General features: G+C 42.4%; 3 protein-coding genes across 4 annotated transcripts; 1 reads left to right on the top strand and 2 right to left on the bottom strand.

Annotated features, from left to right (window-relative positions):
- Positions 1–317: 317 nt before the first annotated feature.
- slc35a3b (solute carrier family 35 member A3b) lies at positions 318–12,654 on the bottom strand. Of its 2 annotated transcripts, XM_070974377.1 has the most exons (8): positions 12,569–12,654; positions 5,748–5,963; positions 5,358–5,512; positions 3,604–3,726; positions 3,311–3,485; positions 1,509–1,627; positions 1,242–1,375; positions 318–675 (listed from the first exon to the last, which is right to left on the bottom strand). In XM_070974377.1, the coding sequence occupies exons 2-8, from the start codon at positions 5,950–5,952 to the stop codon at positions 582–584; spliced, it is 1,005 nt and encodes a 334-aa protein (XP_070830478.1). In that variant the 5' UTR covers positions 5,953–5,963; positions 12,569–12,654; the 3' UTR covers positions 318–581. The 2 variants fall into 2 exon arrangements, with proteins under 2 accessions (XP_070830478.1, XP_070830477.1); XM_070974376.1 differs by lacking the exon at positions 12,569–12,654 and having other exon boundaries at positions 5,748–6,236.
- Positions 12,655–14,016: 1,362 nt separating this feature from the next.
- imp3 (IMP U3 small nucleolar ribonucleoprotein 3) lies at positions 14,017–18,454 on the top strand. The gene is made up of 7 exons (XM_070975061.1): positions 14,017–14,253; positions 15,464–15,571; positions 16,718–16,792; positions 16,899–16,978; positions 17,184–17,235; positions 17,395–17,467; positions 17,612–18,454. Exons 1-7 carry the CDS (start codon positions 14,117–14,119, stop codon positions 17,636–17,638), a joined length of 552 nt encoding a protein of 183 aa, XP_070831162.1. The 5' UTR covers positions 14,017–14,116; the 3' UTR covers positions 17,639–18,454.
- sec22ba (SEC22 homolog B, vesicle trafficking protein a) lies at positions 18,260–20,540 on the bottom strand. Its single transcript, XM_070975059.1, has 5 exons — positions 20,335–20,540; positions 19,614–19,723; positions 19,334–19,494; positions 19,080–19,226; positions 18,260–18,812 (listed from the first exon to the last, which is right to left on the bottom strand). The coding sequence occupies exons 1-5, from the start codon at positions 20,407–20,409 to the stop codon at positions 18,658–18,660; spliced, it is 648 nt and encodes a 215-aa protein (XP_070831160.1). The 5' UTR covers positions 20,410–20,540; the 3' UTR covers positions 18,260–18,657.
- Positions 20,541–20,547: the final 7 nt, after the last annotated feature.

Here is a 20,547-nt window from a genome sequence, read left to right as displayed (position 1 = left end):
ATCTTTGAACAGAGGTAACCCCTCCTCCTTGCAGCAAGTTTGCTCCTCATTCCACCACTAGATGGAAGCTCTGTCAAGGATTTTCCTCTCTTTGAGACAGGCACTCTCAGCACCATGAATACCTTTTTTGTTTTGTAAATACACCTCTTTCCCCAGATTTACAACTATCTGTGATGCCATGCTTTCATCATAACCTCCTCCTGGTCCCCTTAAATCGCAGTTTCCATGTTGTCCATGGGATAATATAATCATACAGTTTGTTCGCTTTACTGTAACATTCAGCCGTTGACATGGCAAGTCGGCTGCACTGTAGTATTTTATAAGATAAACCTTAAAAAAATACATTCACATAGTCACATTACTGACCCCCATCTATTGTGCAAAGCAGCATTTTTTCAGGGGAGTGATGGGGCACATTCAGTTTCAACAGTCTCCAGCAGCAGTTGTTTGGCAGTAACAGATTTGATCACTTTTCCTGCATTTTTAATTCCTGCCAGACTCACTGTGACAGTTCATAGAGTCCTGCTCGGTCTATGCTGGGCGCAGGTCATCACTTCTGTGAGGTTACCAGAGGTCTCTGTTTATACTTTGATGGTGCTACCACTGGCAGGTTTGAACTCGTAGCCGTAAAGAAATGTGGCGACAATAACCAGCAGCGACCCTAGAAAAAATACACTGAGAGGAGGATGGAAACAGGGGAAAAAAAGACAGAAAAAAAGGGGCATTAACAATGAATTCAATAAGCAAACGACTGTGTACTCAGTTCATGTCATGTAAACAAAACTAAGTCTGCAGCCATGCTAGCAGCTCTGTGAGGCTCCACTTAGACACAGTCAGGATCCAAATTTGGCACCCGCCACTCGCCAAATGTGAGTGAAAACCTACATTAGTGAATAAAATAAATAAGGGCATTCACCTTACTACCTACAACACAGAGACTGATTGACCATGCTTTGTTTTGCACAATGTGCACTCTGCACAGTGTTGCAGCACGCAACACATGACTGCCAATAACTGTATCACACTTCTCATTAGTTGAGCGTGTTAGCATGCTAATAGTTGCGGTTAGCACTAAACACAAAGCACAGCTGAGTTTTGCAGGTTTTGCAGTCAACCTCATGGTGGCATTAGAGGAGAAGCCAGGGGATCATCAAAGTCAGTAGGCTGCATCACCTGGGAACCATTAATGTCTATAACATTTCACAGCAAGAGTGTGTGAGCACGTGCATGTCTGTGTTTACCTCGTAGGATTAAAGTCCTCCAACAGGAAATATGAAATGAGTGCAGACATGATGATGGACAGAGACGTGGCAAATCCTTTGAGGATGTTATCTGCATATTTAATGACTACTGCTACAACCAACCCGCCCACAGCCTGCAGACAGAGACAGGCAGACATGTAAAAACACACACCCCAATGCATTTCAATCACACTTTGAGAAATGCAGCTGTAATCAAATGGGACTCAAATGATAAAGTGAGAATGAAGACAAGCACAATGATCACACCTGTAAGACGACAACTGTGCAGGTGATGGCGTTGTAACCCTGGAACATTCCAGACTGTCTCACGCTCCGGCCATCATACGCTATCATTCCTACGAAGCCGAACACAAAGCCAAACAAACCTGAAAGAGACAAGGAGAGATAAATGGTTCCGTAGAACAAATACTACAATGTATAACAATGTTTTAACTGTTCTTGTTGAGAGAATGGGAAAGTGTGTTCAGAAGTTGCGTCACAGCACCCAACTGCCACTAGAGGTCACTGTAGGTGAGGTTCCAGCTAAAGCTGCTTCACATTCGCTTCAGTGTAAAATTCAAAAAAGCACAAGATTTACACACACACACAAACACACAACACACACGCACGCACACACACACACACACACACACACACACACACACACACACACACACACACACACACACACACACACACACAGGAGATAATGCAATAGTTTTGTAATGCTGACAGGCTCCATCATCCATTCTCACACCCATTAACAAGCCTGGAACTCTTCCTCTCTCCCCCAGCACCAATCAGTCATTTTGTGTGTGTCATCACATCATTGTAACACACACACAAACACACACAGAAATACACAAAGAAATGCACAAAACATCAACTGTGAATGACAGGGTTTCATTTTCTCAGTATATAAATTTATTGCACATCAGTTTATTGCTTTGTTTGCAAATTCTCATGTTTTCTGCTCATTTAGTCAGAGAAGGAGAGTGAGAGAGAGTCCATCTGTAACCCTTTGAGCCCCGCCCTCTGCTCTGCCCAGTCATTAAAAAGACGACCTCACTTAAACCATTTTCCCATGAGGGAGTGAGAAAGCTGTTTAAGCAAACTTCTGCTGTCCTGTCGGCTCATTTTGAGACCACAGTTCTCTGTTTAAGTATACGAGAGGATGTTGCAAACCGGTTAACCATGAGGGTCAAATAACATGAAGACAAGAGATTAATTTTGCAATTTCAAATTTCACCAGATTCCCTTCCTGGTCTGAGGAAACTGCATTCAAATGCAAAAACAACTTCAGCTTTTAATTGAAAGTTATTGTGTGTTTGAACATTAAAAGCTTGAGCAGTCAGCAATTTAATATCAATCACATGAACGTTGTTTCTTCTCTAGTAACTCTGAAGAAACATCAGGAATGTGCAACAGAAAGCCCAGTTTCATTGACACACCACCTTTATATCTGGACAGAATTCGCTACATCCAGCATGAATAACATCATCCCCTTGAATCCACCTTAAAAAGGGTCACTTCTGTAGCATGGCTCTGGTGCATAATTTCAGCATGTGGAGGTGGAACGACGAAAGGGGAACACAGAATCGAGGCTTGCAGCAAGAGATAAGAGACATTTTGCAAAAGTGACCTAGTTGTGGTTTTTAAGGCTGCTTGACATAATCAGGATCATTTTCTCAGACTTTAGAAATCTCCCTCCAGAGCCAAACAAGACATTATGTTTTCACAGGCTCAGTGGTTCTCCTCCTGATGACTAAACTGAACTTCATGCTCAAATTTTAACTCTTAATACGACACACTACTCAAATCTTAAGCGGTTAAAACAAAGGAAATGCAATTGTTTATATTGCTGGAACAACCTTCTAATGAAGCATGGTTTATAAGTATTTCAAAACTGGGGCCTTTTTAAACTTAATAAACCATAAACTACCACCAATTAAGCTTAATTGGTCAGTAACTCATCAACGTGACACGTTAAATCAGTTTGTGTCACACAGAGCATGAATAAATACCTGAGGTATTGTCAAACTCAGTTTAACAAAAGCCTCTCTACTCACCCAGCTGTATGTTTCGGACCCACACACTCTGTTTAGTCCCCTTGAGGAGTCTCTCAAAGTAAACTCCCGCAAAGCCACTGGACACACAGGCCATCAGCACAGCGATCAGGCCCACAAACTGGGAGCCTGCAGACAGGACCTTCTGCTCAGAGTCACCTTCAGTGTCTGCGGGCCACTGTGGAGGTTAAAATACTAATGATTTCAAACATCTGATGAGTGAAGACAATCAGATTCATCCCACAGAAACAAGTCCGCGTATTTGTGAATCACTCAGGGACTTTGCAGTATGGTACCTGCACTAGCGTGACTCCGGCCATGAGCAAGAGCAGCGAGAGCCACTGGTACAAGCCCAACCTCTTCCCCAGCATGGAGACAGAAAACAGCGCCGTGGTGAGGATCTTCAGCTGGTATGTGACCTGTGTGTGGAGCACAACACAAACACACCAGTGAAACACAAAACAAGGCCACCATGTAGGTAAACGTGGCAGGAGAACATTTGCATCAAACGTCATCCTGAGCAAGCATAGAGAGGTCATTAGAGACAGCCGGCAGCAGCCTGCCCTGCCTTTCACGAGGGTTTCTTTTCATTTTCTGACAGTGCTCGAACATTAATGGTTGTCTACTCCTGTCCTGGTTAGCACAATGTAAACACTTCATTTTAAACAAGAAGCAAATCAGACAAGGCCCATCATTCTTCCCCAGCAGTACACTGTTAACACTTCATGGGAGTGGTAGCTGTCAAATGCAAACCAAATATTATCTTGGCATTTTATCGTTGTTAAAATCTTGGAGCCGTCAAATATCCTGCTCAGGACATGTTTCACTGCCTCCAAATGGAAATCATGAGGTTGTGCTTTTGAAATGGGAAGCTGAGAACACAACAATGATGGTGTTCATGTAGTTTAACTTGTTGGAACAGTTGCTATGTGCCTGAAAGGAAAAAAAGAACATGTTCCCTTTTCCCTTTGCTGCATTTCAGTGTCATGCTAGGAACTAAAATAGGATCAATAATTAAGGTAATTAAAATCAAAATAAAAAAAGTAACTCAGAAGCCATATGCTCTGCCATTTGAGAGGAAGTTTGACGTTTCGGGAAGATTTACTTTATTGCCAAGTGTTAGATGAGAAGATTAATACCACTCTCATGTCTTTGCACTGAATATGAAGCCGCAGTTAAAAGGTGCTTAGCTTAGCTTAGCTTAGCTTAGCTTAGCATAGACTGGAAACAGGGAAACCAAGTAATCGAACTCCTAGCAGCATATGCAGAACATATGTTCTTTGTTAAGTATCGTCACAGCGCTGCACCCTGAGCAGTGCAGGGTTAGGACCTCTCCCGGAGGTGAACTTGCTCTCCAGCGACCAGTCCACCTTCCTATGGACTAATCTGTTCTGGACCTGAACAGGCCCAAAGCCAAGTCCTTATGGACGGAGGTACTACTGGCCTGCTTCCACTCTTTACGCTAAGCTAACCATCTGTTGGCTGCAGCATTAATTGAACAGCCTGAAATGAGAGTGGCATCAATCTTCTCATCTAACAGCAAGAAAGCAAATAAGTATCACAACTCCCTCGCTCTGAGCGACAGCATCAGAGGATTTCCACTCATACAGTTGTGAACATGGCTCCATGGTGCCGTTCAAGTGGGCTCTTCTGGTTAACACAGTCAACAACACTTGAAAGCTCTATCTCTCTAGATGTTTAAATTTTTTATTTTTAAATCCTTTTCAGCAAACATAATTAAACTTTCCTTCATGATGAATAAAGGCCAACACTTTGCAGTCTACATGGGGCCAGTATTTGATATCCAAAACATAGATAATGCATTTATGTCTTAATGTAATTTGAGGACACAAACAGATGGAACAAAATGATATAATAAATGCATAAATGAGTCAGTTGAGACAATATTTAGTAATTTGAGGGCAATTACTGTTTAAGCAATGATTTATTTAAAAAAAAATCCCTTGACACATACTGAGCTCTCTAAATTCATGGATACGCAGTACAGTTGAACACACGCACACACAGTGAACCAGCACATTCATGTTACCTGATAGGTGGCTGCGTCCAGGTTGGAGAGGGCAACATAGAGCAGATTGTTCTGCAGTGTGTAGATCCCTGCAGGAATGGCCAGCTTCATAGTCTCCAGGGGATTGTTCACAATCTCCTCCTTCAGCAGCTGGTTCATTGAGCGCACACTGAATTCTGGCAGCGACAGAGAGTGTGCTGTCAGTAACTCAACCAGAGGACCACCCATGGAGTGAAGTGACAAAGAGGAGAGACAGAGAGGACCAGACACCTTAAGACCACTGGGGAGCATTTATATAAGATCTTGTACCCAGCAGTGCCAAGTCTACACCTGCAAATAGACTAAGAGAAGAAAAACAGAGAAGAAGACCTCGGCTCTTACCGTCACCCTCCCCCCACCCTTGCTACTCACTGTTCTCCATGAAGACAAGGAGGGTGCAGGCAAGGATCTTGAGCACCTCAGCCGACACCACGGCGGACGAGGCCAGGTAGCGGGGGCCGTCTTCCTTCAGGGTACGGGAGTAGCGCATGGTGAGCACCAGCGAGGTGGTCTGCAACACCAGCACCCCAAGAGACACATACTTCAGCCGCGAGGAGTGTGATGGGGGCAGGACCATCGTGGAGGACTCTGTGTCTGAGTCAGTAGACAGCAAGGGAGTCTTATGGGTGGACAGGAAGACAAACGGACAGAATGAATGAGAGTCAGAAAAAGGAGACACAATCCTATTCGCTAGTTCCTACCAATGTCAGAGACTAATGGTCAGAGAGAGCAGAGAGTGAGCACAGAACGGTAAGCAATGCCGGTCAGCAGTTAAAGGGCAGTTAAAGAGAAAGCTAGTAAGTCCAGCCTGAGGCAGTGAGGAGCACACCTGTGACAAAGATCACACCTGCAATAAGAATAATACACGGTACAACTCAACATTCAAAGCAGCTGTCACCTCATGGTCAGTCCTCCACCCACAGAAACAAAGTACTGATTCAACAGAGAGGGACTGGTAAATCATTGAAACTGCAACAGCAGTGTGCCGACAAAGCCACAGTGTTTACCTTTATACGAACACAGTTATCCATTTTTTATTATCAGTTTTATAGGACACTTCTTGTTGACGATTTATCTGTTGTTGTTTAGCTCTGTTATTATCTTCATATTGTATGTCGAAAGAAGAAAACCAAAAATTCTGCTGCACATTATTCTCAGCTTTTTATGCTATATTGGATACTTTGACCTCTTTCGGGCTCTTATTAGTTTTTGACTCATATTATTATTGGCAACTCTAGTAAAACCTCAAATTTGTATTCAAGTACAGTGCTTAAGTAAATGTACTTAGTTTACACCAGACAATAATGCACACACTGACAGTAGAAAGTACATATACTCAAACACAATTTTACGTATTTGTACTTTACTTTTTCCATTGTATGCTCCTTTTTATTTCTACTCCACGACAGTTATTTGACAGCTATTTTTCAAATCAAGATTTTATATACACGCACACATATACACATATATGAATAATGAATACATAGTTTGTACAGCAGAACACATTGTTGTATCAGTTGTAACAGTTCAGTAATGTAATAATACATACAAACTATTTACTTGCAATGCAGTATTTTTACACTGTTGCATTTGTACTTTAACTTAAGTAAAGGTTTCTTCCATCAACACAAACACATGCTGTGTCACAATATGTCAAGGTCTGAGTACATTAGCAGCCAATAAGTTTGATGTCATTTACACTAAAACAGTTTGTATCTATTAGCCCTCAACAAAAAAAACACCAGGAAAGCACACTGTCGAGGGTTTAGAGTCACTCATACACAATCACACATGAATGGTTATGTTGACAGTAATGAGATCATTATTACCAGAATCACGTCCTGGAGGCCTGAAGATGCACATTCTTCACTCTTTTTTCTTACATTTCCAGACTGAAGCATCTTATTTCTAAATAGCTGCTGCCACCACTTCCACTTCACTTTGTTACCTCATCAGAACGGCCTGAAATTCCAAAAATCCTTGCGTGCAGAAGGCAGAATATTCACAGAGGCAGAGCAAGCTAAACTTGTGCAGCAATGTCATGACGGAGTCCACTACACCTGCCTTCAGATGGAGGGAGGAACTGAGGTTTTAACAAAGTAAACCTGAGGAGTGCCAGCGGCTCACGTGGACGGTTTGCATTTTATGGTTATTAACCAGCTCCTTCTAACACCACTGATCTCCACTGCCTCACTCTCACCTTTAGACAACCATGCACACATTTCCTTCCTCCTGTTAAATCCTTGCTCTCTTACTTAAAGCCCTCAAACTGGTTTATTGGTGGAAATGAGGTGGGAGGGAACGTGTAGGTCTGATTTCACTTTTACTGGCGAGGTGAGACACAAAGTCCACTGAACCATGACATAAAACGGTCGTATAATTTCTACTGCAGGAAGAATCCCACTCCAGTAAATAGAAGAAGTACACAACAAGCCACGAAGGCTGAAGGAGTGTTCACAGAACAAGAGGTGTGGTGTGCTCTACACACTGACTTCCTTATGTAGCAGCTCTGCTTAGCAGAGGGGCATGGCTGCACAATCCCTCTCTGTGAGTGAGTGAGTGTGTGTGTGTGTGTGTGTGTGTGTGTGTGTGTGTGTGTGTGTGTGTGTGTGTGTGTGTGTGTGTGCGTGCGTGTGTGTCCTTCTACACAGCCAACAAACTCTCTTCTCACTCCCTTTAGGCACACTTTCAGAACACTATTGACTTTCATTTTCAGCTGCCAGCCATGCAAGGATGTTCACACTAGAACGTTTGCTAAAATTTGCTGGAGACAGCTGCAAGAATATTGAATATTTAACCTCTTAATAAGCAGCATCGTTCTGTCATTACAACTCTTAAACCTAAGGAACTTCAAGTTCTAGTGGAGATCCCAAAGTTGCCAAAGATGCCAAAGATACCAAATACTGTATACGTGAGGCTTAATTTGTGAGACGCCTGTGTTTCCCTGCACCTGGATGAGAGGAGCTGGATGGGTGGTGCATTATTCAAAACTAATATGTCATGAGATAAGATGTCAAAAGTTGGTTTCTGGACATCACACTCAAATTGTTCAAGTTACCTGCATCCAGGTCATGTCACCAAAGTAAGTTAGGTATGGTACACTGTTTATTGCAAGACAAAGTAGATTTAAAGCAAGAGACACTGTCAAGCAAAACAAAAAAAATTAAATAAATAAATTCTGTTAATTGGAACTTGTGAAGATGGAGATAAACAAGGCAGCACGGTGGCGCAGCAGGTAGTGCGTGTGCCTCACAGCAAGAAGGTCGCTGGTTTAATCCCCGGGTCCCCGGGTCAGGCGGGGCCTTTCTGTGTGAAGTTTGTATGTTCTTCCAGTGCATGCGTGGGTTCTCTCTGGGTACTCCGGCTTCCTCCCACAGACCAAAAACATGCTCATTAGGTTAATTGGTTAATTGTGAGCGTGAGCGTGAATGGTTGTCTGTCTTGTGTGTTGCCCTGCGATTGACTGGCAACCGGTCCAGGTCCCCATCGCAACCCCGAAAGGGATAGGCAGTATAGACAATGGGTGGATGGAGATAAACAATACTGCACACGCTCAATACAACAGGTCATACCAGCTTCAAGCCCTTCAAAAAGACATTACATAGCAGTGGTGGAATGTAACTAAGTACACTTTATCAATTACTGTACATAGGCACAGTTGGAAGGTACTTGAGCATTTATATTTTCTGCTGCTTTGAATAGTGGGCTACATTTCAGGGAAATGTACTTTTTACTTTGACAGCTGTAATTACACCACCTGCCCCTAAAAGTTATGAGTCAGTTTATAATCCTCCATAAATCCACCCGAATGAGGGAAGCAAGCATTCCTGTCAGCACTAACTTCAAACAAATGACCCCCGATCCTCAAGTCTTCCCTTGTCATTCATATTGGCATCTTAGGCAAGCCAAGGCAAGGCCAGTCTATTTATAGAACACGTCATACCCAAAGGCAAGCCAGCGTGCTTTACAGAGTAAACAGGCAAGAAGCACAAGAATCAAATGATAACAAACTCATTTGGATCTTAAGCCAAATAAATCAAAGGTAACACAGACTTTAAGTCTTTCTTCATTGATCCCACTGACTTCAGTTTTGTCCTCATTTAAGTGGAACAACGTGTGGAAGATCCATCTACTAATTTGTTTAATGCACTTTCCCTGGGAGTCTACCGAACTGCATTCATTTGGTGACACAGCTGCATATATTTGTGTGTCATCTGCGTACAATTGTTGTAAAAGCCTAAAATTTCTAGCTCATTTTTACTATTATTATCAATTATTACCGTCCATCTTTTCAAATCTTCTATCCCTGTTTCTAGTTTATTCTATGTACTTTTCATGTGCAGCACTTCTTGCATATCATGCATATCATTTCTTTGTTGTCTTCTACAAAAGTTGCCATACAAATAAGGTTTATTATAATTAGTTGATTGCTGAGGCCTGTTATTTATCTTAAGGGAGGAAGCGCTGATAGCTTGCCTAATCTTTTGAATTTCTTCTGTGGAACAAAGAAGCAAAGTCATTATTCAGGAGGCACTGATACTTGTGGGCTGGTGAGTTTGTCCACAGTGGCAAACAATCTTAGACAGTCAAACAATCCTATCAACATGAGGCACACTGTGCACAAAGATGAAAGACTGCATCACTTTGAGTGCAACAGGGATCTAAACACTCCATCCACACACTCCTGACTTCATCGTCAGTCTGACACTGCCTGCTCACCTCAGATCAGATAACAGACGAGATGAAGATTGTTTATCTTCTTTATTAAGTTTTGGACAGTGTTGAGCTTTTATCACATGGAAGCTTTTCAGCCTTCAGATTAGTCAGATATAGTGAGCAGCTGAGCACCATCATGCTGTCACTGGCCTCAATTACAGCCTTTATCCTCTGACACAGGGCCGGAGTGGGACTCATTTTCAGCCCTGGAGTTTCATGCCTCAGACCGGCCCACTTTAGATCACGACCTATTATTATTATTATTATTAAAATCATGTATACATTTTAAGTCTACCATAGCGCACTGTTATGTAAAGCCTTGTAATTCAGTGTATTTTTCTAAAATATTTCCAATTCAGTGCAAGTAAGGGTTGCTTCACAATGCAGATTTATATCAACATGAGTGCACAACCTCAACATTATTCTTTACAACACATCCTTTTCAACAATATCTGAATCTATATTCTGTTCAATAAGTGTTAGTTTGGGCATAGAAAGTGGTTATATTGGAACTAATGCTTGCTTGTTCACACACTGTTACAACAGCTCACCTGTTCCTTCCATACTGACAGGAGCAATCCCCTCATACTGGCTCCTGGCTCTGCTTCCAACACTAAATCACATTTTAAAAATGGTGATAATTCTCAGCACAAATCTCCCCTTTTTACAATTCTGATCAATTCAGGTTAGTTTCATTCATGTAGTGCTGAATCATCTGCCATCTCAGGGCACTTTTCATATAGAGCAGGTCTACACTATCCTCTTCATTCTATTAATTGTAATAATATTCACTCAATGAGCAATCCTACCTGCCCACTCTGGACTGGTGGGCTCATGGCTGCTGCTTGGTGCTGGATCTTGCTTCTGACTCTGAGGGGCTACAAGACAAAGTTTCCCAGTTATGTGGCGTCGCATCATACTATAATTTAAATAGCGTTATGTTATATGCCACAACGCTACACAGTTCATTGACATGATAATCAATTAACTTGAACGGTGGTTTGCAGGCAAAGTTCAACATCTTGCCGTGCCCGTTTCATCGTCCTCATTTGTCGTTTCCAACCGCGAGCTCGTTTTACTGAAAAAGTTGCCGATTTAAGCACATTCGGCTGCGTCTGTTTCCAGAGCTTTCCTCTTTTTTAATTCTTGCCTTCTCCGCGCCACCCTTGCTCTGCTTATTTTCCATCTTTCAAACACCTCTGACTGAGTGCACGGACGTGCTACGTCAGGGTGCGTCTGCAAAAAAGAAAGAAAGAAAGAAAGAAAGAAAGAAAGAAAGAAAGAAAGAAAGAAAGAAAGAAAGAAAGAAGCGCTGCCAATGGAGGCGGAGGTGGCCCAGGGACAGATCATCATCATACATGATTAACCCAGTGCGATGACTGACCACTGGCCAAATAATAAAAAAAAAAAGTGAACACCGGCCCTCGCGGCCCAAACATCAGACCGGCCCACCGGGAATTGTCCCGGTCCTCCCGATTAGCCCCTCGTTGCTCTGACACCTGACAGAACTGTTACTATATAAGCCAGAAGCCATTTCCTGAAGGTCGAAAAACAGTTTCTGACAGGTGTGCCTGCCATCACAAATGCAGAGCATGGCATGTGTGATTTCACCTCTGTATCGAAACCGGTTTCTTTGTATTTCTATATCTTGACAAACCAGATTTTCTGTCAAACAATAGTCACTCAAGCCAAAGTTCAGATACACTAGCTTTTTGTTTACTTTTGCAAAGCAGATGTAGCCTCAGATAACAAAGACTTAACTCAGGTGAAAGAAAGCAGTGCCTGTGGCCCTGGTGAGGACAGGGTGTCCACCATGCTCTGCTCCACCCTTGGGACAGTTGTTTCAAAATAAGCACAGCTCTCAGAATTCAGCTCTCTGGACGAGGCAAGGCATCATGAGTGAGATAAACAGGTCAAACTACAGAGATGTTTCGGGTCTAAACTGAAACTTGACTCCGGTGATACTTTGGCTATGAAACCAGAATGGATGACAACCTGAACGTTACACGTTATCAGCTCTTGACGTGGATCTGTGCAATAAGTGCAGAACTGGTTGGGCGTCCATCACCGGGAAACCTCGATTCATTTGTTTTAATGGGTGTAGACTTGAACAAACATTGAACTTCACAAAAACATTAGGATTTGGATCCGTCAGTAAGCGGGAAGCAGAGGAGGGAGTGAATGAACAGTTTTTTTCAACAGGCCCACATTTATCGCTCCCCTGATGGACATTACCTGCTTGCTGCTGCTGATAATAAAGTTCTCAAACTGTCCCTGAAGGGGTCTTGACAGATTGAAAGAGAGTAGCAGGAGGCACAGATTAACAAACCTACATATAACTGATGTCTCTGCACATAGGATCGCACAGTACGCGCATTGATCTCGTTCGCTCTTACAAACGCATTGATAGCATCACTTCTCCCCTCCGTGCCTGAATGAACCGCTTCTCAGTGTCCCCACATCACACAGAAACTTACCTGTCGGACTGGATGCCAGCTGAGGACGTTAATGGATCCTTCGCTGGTTCGTCTTCTCCTTTATTTCGTCTATACGCTCATTAAAACACCCATAACCGTCGCGCAGAGCCAAACTATGACCAACGCAGAGAAAAGTCACACTCTTCATGAGTGAGTCCACCTACACTGGGGACGGAGTCTCTGCCTCTCTGTGCTGGATCAATGAACGGACCTCAGACTTCAAATGTTTGGTGACACCTGCAGGAGAAAGAAAAATGTTGCACTATTTTCCACAAAGAGTCGCAACGGTGCTGGATATCAGGCTGAAATGAAGCACGCAGAGATCTTTAGTTCAAGCCAAACCCGAAGTGTTTTGAATTTCTTATCAAAATGCACGAAATTAAAAAAAAAAACAAAACCTTACAATAATATGTCAATAATGCTTGCCTAAATTATCTCAAAAAGCTCACCTACAGCTAGTATCCAAACATTGCTTCCTCCAAACACATCTTCCACCAAACTTCTGAAATCTGTCGGGATTTAAGACAAGAAAGACAAACTCACTGAGCAAAGCCTCCTCAGCACCTACTAAAAGAGGGTTACAGGGCTTTGCATGTTATATTGGGCACTATAGTGTGAAGATTGTTGGTGCATATTGTAGATTTCCTTGTGGTTTGTGATCGTTTTTATGTCATTCAGATGCAGGTTTTGGGTCAATTTCACATTCACGAATCTAAATGGACAGGCTCCAGTTCCTGCTTTCAACCCTTGAATATGTAATTCTCACAGTATGGCACCTCCATTGAAGATGCAAAAAAATAAACAAACAAAAAAGCTCTTCATATAGCCTTCATATACAGAATGTTACATCGACTTTAATACAGTCACTTTAACTAAATACCCTCTGCTGTCCCCAGGTTTGTACAAAGTATATTAAACATTTACCCAGTATGCATGTCAGCTTTTAAACTCTTTTTCTTGTAAATAAAGTAATTCATAAATACATTTGAGTTATACTCATATGACCAAATTCTATAAATTAAATTGAAGGCTCTGATAATGATGTCAGAGACATAAAAGACCTGGCAGGAATTAATTCATATTATCCTGTCTCTTTCTTTATTGAGATTTCTTGTTTTAATTTTGCTCAATGCGTAACTAATGTACAACTGAATTTCTTATCCTTTACCAGTGTACCTTTTTCTGCCTGTTTTTCTGTTCTGTTTAGTTGTCATGTCACCCATGTTTTGTTGGATACAAACGAACAGTTTGGAAAAAGAAATCATTTCTATTATTTTACTCTGAGGCATTAGAAGACTTTGAAAACATCGTGTATTTAAGGTTTAATGTTTCAATGACAGAGGAAACATGCAAGCAAAAAGCTTTGGCACTAGGGGGTGGAGATGTTCTGTCTTACCGGTAGATGGCGTTATAGCTCGCGCTGACTCGACGTTCGACGTTAATGTGTCACCGAAGAAGAAGTGCACGTGTTTCCTGTGTTCCAACTTTACCGAGCAGAGGAAGGAGGCTGTCTTTTAAATACAGTGGACCCAGCGAAGAGCCGTAAAAATGGTTCGTAAATTAAAGTACCATGAACAGAAGCTGTTGAAGAAGGTGGACTTCATTAACTGGGAGGTAGACAACAACCTGCACGAGGTCAAAGTGTTGCGGAGGTTTCGCATCGAAAAGAGGGAGGACTACACCAAGTGAGTAACAGCGCTAGCAAGCTAGCTGATATCACCTTATTGCTCTGCTGTGACAAATATGTTGGTTATATTATGTACTTTGAACGAAACAGCTGTTTAAATATTATATGATCACATGTTGTGATATTTGTTATTTTTTTGGTCTAATACTACTTGCTGACCTGTGAATAGTGTAGATCAGCGGTCCCTAACGACCATTGGTTGGTTTGTTGGTCTCTGCTCTTGGTCCTGGTTCATAGTCGAGCTGCAGAGTTTTGAATAAACAACAACAACCCGGACCGATCAATACCCGGGATCCGACCCGGGACACACAAACTACTGATAATAATAATGATAATTAAGCTTAAATTAAAGGCATGAATCAGTGTTTCAGTACCCGAGCTAAGATCTACCCGGGTCGGACCCGGGTAGATACACACACACACACACACACACACACACACACACACACACACGCAAATAATAAAAATAAAAATAATAATAATAATAATAATAATAATAATAATAATGGTGATAACAACCCGGGTCGGGATCTGACCCGGGACACAGACACAGACACACACACACACACACACACTGATAATGATAACAGTTACAGGAAGTCAGTGCAGTACCATTTGGTACTGGACCGCACAGAGAGACTAAACAAAAAAAAACGTTTATTGATCATCAGAGTCTGAAAGAAGTTTTATTTTGAAAATCAGGTGCATTCGCTCACTGGTCTCAGTAGTCTCACAAACTAGCAAAAATGAGTAAAAAAAAAAACGTCTTTGGAGAGCTTCTTCGGAAAGGGAAAAAGGCCAAATGATGAGACAGAAGAAGAAGAGCCTACAACTTCCAAGAAAAAGAAAGCTGCATTTAAGAGACAATATCAGCAGTCCTACTTAAAATATGGGTTTATCGCTTCAGGTGATTCTCACGCACCAACCTCGCTCTGCGTAATATGTGGCGACAGGCTCGCAAATGAGGCAATGAAGCCTTCTTTTTTGAAGAGGAACAAGCGCAGGACTCCCACCAATTACAACAACTACATTCAGAGTAATGATGAGTTGTATTTTTAATAATTTCTTCTTGTTTGTTTCTATGCCGGTCCAGCAAATTATTGCTTTGCGTGAAACCGGTCCTTGCTGCAAAAGGTTGGGGACCGCTGGTATAGACATAGACAATCAAATCTGTGGCAGTAATAGTAATGTTTGTTTCTCTGTTTCAGGTACAACAAGTTGAGTCGTAACATCAGAGACTTGGCCCAGAAAATCAAAGACCTGGATGAGAAAGACGGCTTCAGAGCTCAGAGCTCACATCGCCTGTTGGAAAAACTGTGAGTGTCTCTGTGTGATGTTGTTTGCATTGACTGAGTCTTCCATCTAATAACAGTCAGTCGACACCTTTAGCCTGTACCACAGAGGGGGATCAGGGACTTATCCAGCTCTCTTTGGGGGATCGCTCTTATTTATCACTGCAGCTCAGAGTATCATGAGGCGACTTTGTGATGTCAATTGGAAATATAAACCCTACCCTCCTCTGTCTTTTATTAGAAATATAATCATTACATTGTTCAACATGATTTTAAATCCCACAATTTGGTGCTTTTCTTTTTCTCTCCTCTGGCAGCAGAAACATTTGTACATTACTTTTAACTTGATAATGTCCATCACACGGTCACAGGCTGTTGTAATAACTAAATTTCCCCACAGGTATCACTGTCTCCTACCATACTAAGTACTCCACTCATGGTCTTGATGATCACGCTGGTAACTGGACAGGAAGACTTAGTTAACAGAGCCAGTTGGTAACCAGTCTCTTGATTCTGGTTCACTAATGTTCATGCTCAGTGAATTCAGGAGAGAGCTGAAGAGCCAGACAAAGGTGAACTTGCTTCATTGCACAGGCTCCTGTGCTGACCTACAGTGGTGTTTGTTTGCCTTTGTTGTTTCGGACAGTCTGCATTTGTTTTTAAATCACGATATCACACTGCTAGTTTTTTTTTGTGTGTCTCCTTTTACCCGTGGCACGGTGGGACAGTGGCAAAGGTGGTAACACGGTGGCACAGGTGGTAACACTGTCCCCTCACAGCTAGATGGTCCCGGGTTCGATTCTCGCTGTGGGCGCTGGTGGTGTGTCCTCCACCATGCCTTCGGTGCCTGCCGCTCGAGGAAAGGGGCCTTTCTGTGTGGAGTTTACATGTTCTCCCCGTGTTCACCTGGGGTATCCTCCATAAAAAACACCCCCACTAAAAACATGCAAGAAAATCACCACCTGACCAATGGTGACGAACAGGAACGGTCCCTGGGTGCTGGTCGGATGGCAGCCCACCGCTCCTGGTCTGCCGCAGAGGAAGGACGACCAGGATGGGTTAAAGGCAGAGGAAAAATTTCACCAGTGCATGGCGTGTGCGTGCATGTGGATGTTGCTGTGTGACAAATAAAGGGGATTGTCCCTCTGATTCTTCTTCTTCTTCGTTAAGGTACACTATCGGTCTCATCCCCACCAAACAGAACCTGTCCCTCACAGAGAAAGTCACAGCCTCTTCATTCTGCAGGTAAATCATCCCACAAACATGTTGCACTCTGATTGAATACTGGGATGAGATCGTGTATCACTGGCCTTGTTTTCTGTGCCTCCAATAACCTGTGTGACTCCTGCAGGAGGAGGCTGCCCAGCATCATGCTGAACCTTCGTATGGCTCAGAACCTGAAGACGGCCATCACCTTCATTGAACAAGGACGTATCCTTCGTTATTGCAAGAGTTTGTCAACAAAATGTATTATGTTGTACTGTGTAGTCCTCTGTTTTTTGTTTATTTTTGTGGAAGCACACAGTATTTTGGGGGAAGTAAGTTTGCTGTGTTGAATGTCTCTTGAGAGATTGGTTAGTTTTGGCTACGTCCAAGGGCAGAAATGGTTTTGCAGTGGTGTCCTTCACTCTGTCAGATGTGCGCGTTGGCCCAGAGATCGTCACAGACCCGGCATTTCTAGTCACAAGGTTAGTGTCCACATTTTGTTTTGTCCTCTCCTCATTTGTTTTGCACCACTTCATACAAACTGTCCGTTTTGCAAAAACTGAATAAATGAAAAACATGGATGCACGTGCAAAAGTGTCTCTAGAGGTCAAATGCTGACACTACTCATGTGACTTTTTCAGAAATATGGAAGATTTTGTCACTTGGGTGGACTCCTCCAAGATCAAGCAGCATGTCATGAATTATAACGATGAGGTGAGCTGAGTTTTCAGGGTCATATTTTATTGGACAGTCACTGAAGTATAAATGCTGTGATCGTTTTAAAGCAAATGACCATGTGGACACGTGTCACTGATCATTTTCCTGCAGGAAAACAAATAACCGCTGTTTCTTTTACAGAGGGACGACTTTGATCTGGTGGCATAAATCCATTGTCAGACATTTGTTAGTCACCGTGGAGGACAGGAGAGGGACAGGAAATCTGTTCCTACTACTGCGGTGTGAATAACTACCAGGAGTCAACAGTTTGGACCTCTGATAAACGTGGAAATTTGTGGGAAGAAAATCGCTCTCAACAACCCAAAGTTTAATCTGATGAGGGACAGAAGGAGGACACTTCCAGACTTTATCCAGTTTTCCTGAACACGTCTCTTTTGATGCCTAAAATCTAATCTAATAACAGATCACAGATCAAAATATCAGAATTTTAATGTCCAGTGACTTATCTGAGTCTGTAGTTGTCAGAATCACCATTTGACTCTTTACTTTAATCCTGCTCTGCCAGCAGTAGCCCGAGAGCAGAGTTTCAGTTGTTTCCTCCTCATTTTCCCAGCAGAGCCGCTCCAACACTGGCTGCAATCACACTGGTTGCACAGAGCAGCTTCCAGCGTCGTGCAGGTGTGACTGTTCCTTATCCTGCAACACCAAGTTGTTTTCTCTGTGTGTGTGTGTGTGTGTGTGCGTGTGTGCCATCAAGAGAAGAATTGGCAGTCTGTTTATATTAAGGCAACTTGTGTCATTAAAAACAGTTGCAAAGCAGATTTTTTTGGATAAATATTTAATATTTTCAATAAGACTTTGTTACAGTGTAAACTTTGTGAACAATAAACATTCTTTAATCACAGTAACTTTTACAAAACCTCTTTCTCCTGTATGTTGAAACTCTTAAAGAAACCCCTGGAGCAGCGTGTAAATGTTCACACCTTGCTCTTAATATTCCAGTAAACAGGCACATGAACTCACCATGAAGCATTTGCTTTTATACTGTATATGAGAAGTCCCATCACTGACCCATGGCTCAGTTTGTACTGTATGTATAATGAAGCTCAAAGCTGGATAGAGTAGGGGACACACTGTATGTGATCCCTTAAAGGCACCCCGGTATATAACAGAAATGTCAAGAGGATCAGTTTAAATGCGTAGAAACACTTAGTGTTCAGAGTCCATCAGAGCCACCAGAAACGCACATAGATGATGAGTGTGATGAAGAACACTGTCACAGCGGCCACCTTGGCATACGTGGAGCGGGTGTTCAGGTATTTGGCATCGCTGCGGTACTTCTTGGACATTGTGGACAGATTGCTGGCTTTAGTGTCGAGAGCTGAGGGGAATATAAGCATCGAGATGAACTTTTCCTTAGCAGTAAATGTGCACTTAGCTTTGCAGAGATTTAGGCCAACAGGAACAGCTTACAATAAAATGCAATCCAAAACTTCACTACCAAGATTTCCTGTGAAGTAAAATCAACAAGCGACTCATGCACAGAACAGAGCATGTACTTTTCTCACAGGAAGTTGTAACAGCAAAATTGTGATTGGTTGCATTCGATCATCAGGTGTTAACTTTTTTACAATTTACTACTACTTACCAGAAAGAGCTTCTCCTCTTTGCAGAACTTCCTCAATATTTGCCACCATGATTCTCTGGACATCCTGTAGCTCTGTGTTAATACTGCCCATGTTTCTCCTGGCCCTGCTATCAACGTACGACTTCTTTGTTTTCTGGATGTATGTGTCTGAAGCAATGAATGCACGAGACAAGCTTGGTCAAGGATTGTGTTCTTTCTGCTTCACGTGAAAGACACAATGTTTCTTGAAAGCAGCAGATCCCAAACAGTCTTACCAAACTCGATGAAAGAGTACGGCCTCGTCACTGTGTGCACTCTTCTTCCATACTGGTCGTAGAATTCACTGTGGAGGTCTTCCAGGTATGCGAAAGCCATCTTTTTGGGAAATGAAGCCTCACAGAGGAACAGGTAGCATACACCTTGTGCTATTACATAGCTGGAAACAAAAAACACATGTTCAGTCCAAATCACTGGTTATTATAAGGTGGTTTTAGGCTGAATTTCCCCCTTTGAGAAGACACTCTGAAGTGAACCTGGTGCTTGTGGGGGGCTTACTGAAAGTTCATGTCCCCGGCCTCCAGCGTGCAGCGGTCCGGACTCTGAGCGTTCAGTTTACGGCACAGCTGCTTGGCCTGGCTCTGGTACTGCTGGAGGTCTCTTCCTGACTGACAGACAGTGTATAAGAAAAGACAAGTTTCAGTCAGAGGTGCCGGACGTAAATCATGTTATATAAAGACTTATTAAAATGGCATAAAACACGAATTTTAAAAATAAATAAATAAATAAATTAAAAATTTGGAGGGAGATCAATAAGTTTAACAATGTGATGTAAAATTCTTGCTCACTGGCATACGGAGAAAACGTTGCATTCAGTGCAAAGTTAAAGTCTGAAACCCTTTACAGATATTTGAGCAACATTTCGGCAGCAAACAGTGCAATTATAAATATATATTTAAAATGTTTAGCAAAACTTTTGAAAACGTTCGTCTTTTATTTCTCTTCAATAACAATGTACTCACTGTGATGGACAACAGTTAACCATCCATTACATTTAAAATTAAGTTATACTTTTAAAATTAACTGCTACTTAACGGTTTATGGAGTTATATACGGAGTTTCCCCCAAATACTAAAAATACAAGGTAAAGGGTTATTTTTGTCTTTGGAAACTCTTCGGATACGCTAACTCTCATTAATTATGACATTTTTTTTGAATGGACTTTGGCGTGTGGTTCTCCTCACAGACGCCACACAGTGAAGGTAGCTTTCATTCACACCTGCTCATCCTCCTGTATGGACGCAGCGAGCGGCAGTCCGTCCGCCACGCGAGCGATCAGCGTCAATGAGGTCATCTCGATGGAGGTCAAGAATCGGCCGTGTCAGCTGTCGCTATTGTCAGACACAGTAAACTTCACAAAGTTGGTGTGTTTTTACTCTCAACTTCGACGATGCAGGGGCAATGAGCTGGACGGAAGTTGACAGTGCGCCGG

This window comes from Chaetodon trifascialis, chromosome 11 (assembly GCF_039877785.1).
Source record: "Chaetodon trifascialis isolate fChaTrf1 chromosome 11, fChaTrf1.hap1, whole genome shotgun sequence".
Classification (NCBI taxonomy): domain Eukaryota; kingdom Metazoa; phylum Chordata; class Actinopteri; order Chaetodontiformes; family Chaetodontidae; genus Chaetodon; species Chaetodon trifascialis.
The sequence above is the reverse complement of the archived record's forward strand: the minus strand, read 5'-3'. Positions and strand labels throughout refer to the sequence as shown.